The 3,300-nt window shown below is 43.6% G+C and overlaps 1 protein-coding gene across 1 annotated transcript; it reads right to left on the bottom strand.

Annotated features, from left to right (window-relative positions):
- Positions 1 to 1,585: 1,585 nt before the first annotated feature.
- Positions 1,586 to 3,023, bottom strand: LOC104267291 (interferon-induced protein with tetratricopeptide repeats 5-like; the record flags this gene model as incomplete). The annotated part of the gene is made up of 1 exon (XM_009868571.1): positions 1,586 to 3,023. A coding segment is annotated over one exon (1,438 nt), but the record flags the coding sequence as incomplete, so codon positions are not given.
- Between the last annotated feature and the right edge of the window lie 277 nt (positions 3,024 to 3,300).

Here is a 3,300-nt window from a genome sequence, read left to right as displayed (position 1 = left end):
AGGGGCCCGCAAGTGCTGGCTGACGACCGCCTCAGCAGAAGCCAGCAGTGCCCAGATGGCCCAGAAGGCCAATGGCATCCTGGCTTGTATCAGGAGCAGTGCAGCCAGGAGGAGCAGGGATGTGATTCTGCCCATGTGCTCAGCCCTGGTGAGGCCTCACCTCGAGCCCTGTGTGCTGGGCCCCTCGATGCAAGAAAGACATTGAGGGGCTGGAGCGGGTCCAGAGGAGAGCAACGAGGCTGGGGAAGGGACTGGAGGGCAAGTGCTGTGGTGAGAGGCTGAGGGAGCTGGGGCTGTATAGCTTGGAGAAGAGGAGACTCAGGGGGGACCTTATCACTCTCTACAACTGTCTGAAGGGAGGGTGTAGTCAGGTGGAGTCAGGCTCTTCTCCCAGGCAACCAGTGACAACAAGAAAGGGCATGGCCTGAAACTGTCAGGGAAGGTTTAGATTGGATCTCAGGAAGCATTTCCTCACAGAGAAGGTGATTGGGCATTGGGATGAACTGCCCAGGGAAGTGGTGGAGTCACTGTCCCTGGAGGTGTTTAAGGAAAGGCTGGATGTGGCACTTAGCACCATGGTCTAGCTCATGGGGTGGTGTTGGGTCATAGGCTGGACTTGATGATCTCAGAGGTCTTTTCCAGCCTCAACAATTCTGTGATTCTGTGTGTGTCTTCTGTCCCTGGCTTATTCCATGACCATGGTTGCAAATAGCCAGCTCTTTGGCATCTTAAAGACTGCTTTTTCTTTCTCTCCAGTTGTTTGCTCTAGTGGTTCCCAAGAATGTGGCTTTAGGTAAACCAGACAGACGTTGTTTTGTGCACAGCCTAATTCTTTGGTGCAACAACTATGATGCCAGCTTTGTTGTGAGTTTGGGAAAATAAATCAGGCTGTCTCTTGACCCTTTCATATCCTGCCAAAACTTTATCCCTGTTCTTTTTTTGAATGGCCATTTCCCTGTCTTTAATCTACTAACCTGAGGACTGGACAGCAGAGAGATGCCAGCTGATTGTTGCAATGCTCTTTAATTGTTCACAGCAATAATACACATCTTACAAGTTTTGTAGTGAGCTAGCCAAACAGTGAGTATTTTTCAGACTTAAATAACATACAAGCTGGTAAACTGACCAAGTCTTCAACAAAAGTTTCTCTTAAATCACACTATAAATAGACAATTTAAAACATTTGAAAAAGCATCAGAAACTCCATTTGTATATAAGCATGCCTTTCCACTGGGTACATGAAATACTTCAATCTTTTTCTCAGCAGAATACACGATGAGAATTCCATCTTAGAGGCGCTGTGTCCTACAGATCATCACATAAACACAACCTTTATACTAGTATCAGGATTGAAGATTAAGACAGCTTAGCTATTCTTGCCAAACATTTTCTCTGTTAGTGAATGAACAAACAAATCAGCAAATCTCATCTCCTCTTTCTACATTATCACCAAAGGGATGCCACCTGGTGTTTCATCTCATTATAACTTCAAACTCTTTTTCAAAAAAAGAAAAAAGTTTTGAGAGTCTGTTGAAATGTCCTCGGGATTGGGGTTCTTTGCCAGTGTGAAGGATTTGGGGGAGCTTTAGCTTGAGATGGAAAGTCTCAGCTCACATAATCCACTCAGATATTCTTCACTGTCAGGATTTAATGCAACAGCCTTCTCATAGTACTCAATTGCTTCATGTTTCTCACTGTTTAGAGAACAAATGAATCCCAGTGTAGCAAAAACTCTTGCATCTCCTAAACCTCTTTGAATTCTCTGTTCCAGCATTTTCTTCAGAGCATCTCTGCACTTATGGAAGTAATAAGAGTCTTTCTGAATTTTCATTCCTTTCATGTAATACCTGATTGCTTCAGATTCTGATTTCATGTGAAAATGCTGAAAATTACCGTAAACATGGCAGAATTGTTGCTTGTCATCATCGCACAGAATATTTATCTGAGATGCTTTCTGAAATGTCTCTTCTGCTTCCTCATACCTCTTTCCTTCTGTATACATTCTTGCTAGGTCCATGTGTGCAGAAAAATTTTTTGTCTTTCGGTCAGTCATTATTTTAAAATGATAAATGGCAAGTTGGATGAGTTCCTCCACTTGCTCTCGAGATGGATATCTTGTAGACCTTTTCAACTCAAATAGCTTATTTCTGTAGCAGAGTCCAAGCTGATGATGCAGAAAGGTAGAGTCTGGTGTTACTGTTAGGGCCCTTTTCAAAATCTCCAGTGCCTTGTCCACGTCTCCTTTCCTTCTGTAAAATTTAGCACTGTATCGCAAGGCGTAAGGAGAACAAGGGGTTTTCTGCATTGCTTCCTCAATGTATCTCTCCCCTTCATCATCTTGCTTTAAATCCTGAAGCTTTAATGCAAGTAATGCCATAAGGACAGTATCCTTTGGATTCAGTTCCACTGCACGCTTCAGAGGCTCGAGGCACAGGCTTTCATGTTCACATTGCCTGTAAAAATAATCTTCCAAACGGTACATTGCTGTTGCATAGCCGGCATTAAATTCTGGGTTGTTGGGTTCCTTCTTCAGAGCATTTTCAAAGCAATTCTTTGCTCTCTTGTAGTATTTTTTCCCAAACTTTATCAATGCCCATCCTTCCTCAGCATAGATCTCTGGAAGTTCAATCTTCCACTGAGCAGTACTGGAAAGCTCTTTGCAGCTGTTCTCCACCTTGTTTACGTAACTTTGAGCTTCTTCATACCTCTCCAGGTGGTAGTAGACCCAGGCATAGTTCCCCAAGGTAACAAGACTTCTCCTGGCAATTTTGTCTGGGTGACTTTTTTGAACTTCTTCTTCAGCTTTCTGTAGATTTTGCAGGGCTTCCTCATTCGATTTCTTTAGGTGGCATATGTAGGACATTAGATTATAATTTTGAATGTTGGATTCTGTGAAAAACCTTATCTGACAGCGTACTGTTTCCTTTAATTCATCGAGATCCACATCCTCCTCCAGCAACGTCCACGTAAAATGACATTCCAGCTTCTCTAGGGAGCTCTTCAAGGAACTCTTGGAAACGGCACTAGAAGAAATCAAAGAAAACCTTCCTTACACTCATTTTCCTTTTTGCTACTCTCATTTTTAAAGCAGGCATGATGTGCTTCAAAAGCAGGCAACACCTCTGCTGATGCCACTATTCAACACGACTTCAAAGAAGCCAGAGCTCTGGGGAGCCATAGGACTAAAGAGCTCAACAGTTGTTTCCGATAATTCTCCTTGCCAGTGTAAGAGGGCTTCTCTTGCATAGCAACAGAGCTGGCGGTCTGGGTGTCACAGAGGACAAAGCAGTCTCTGTGGTA

Source organism: Apaloderma vittatum, unplaced genomic scaffold, assembly GCF_000703405.1.
Source record: "Apaloderma vittatum isolate BGI_N311 unplaced genomic scaffold, ASM70340v1 scaffold45210, whole genome shotgun sequence".
In the NCBI taxonomy this organism is placed as follows: Eukaryota; Metazoa; Chordata; class Aves; order Trogoniformes; family Trogonidae; genus Apaloderma; species Apaloderma vittatum.
Note: the sequence above shows the minus strand (reverse complement) of the source record. Positions and strands in the feature narration are given on the sequence as shown.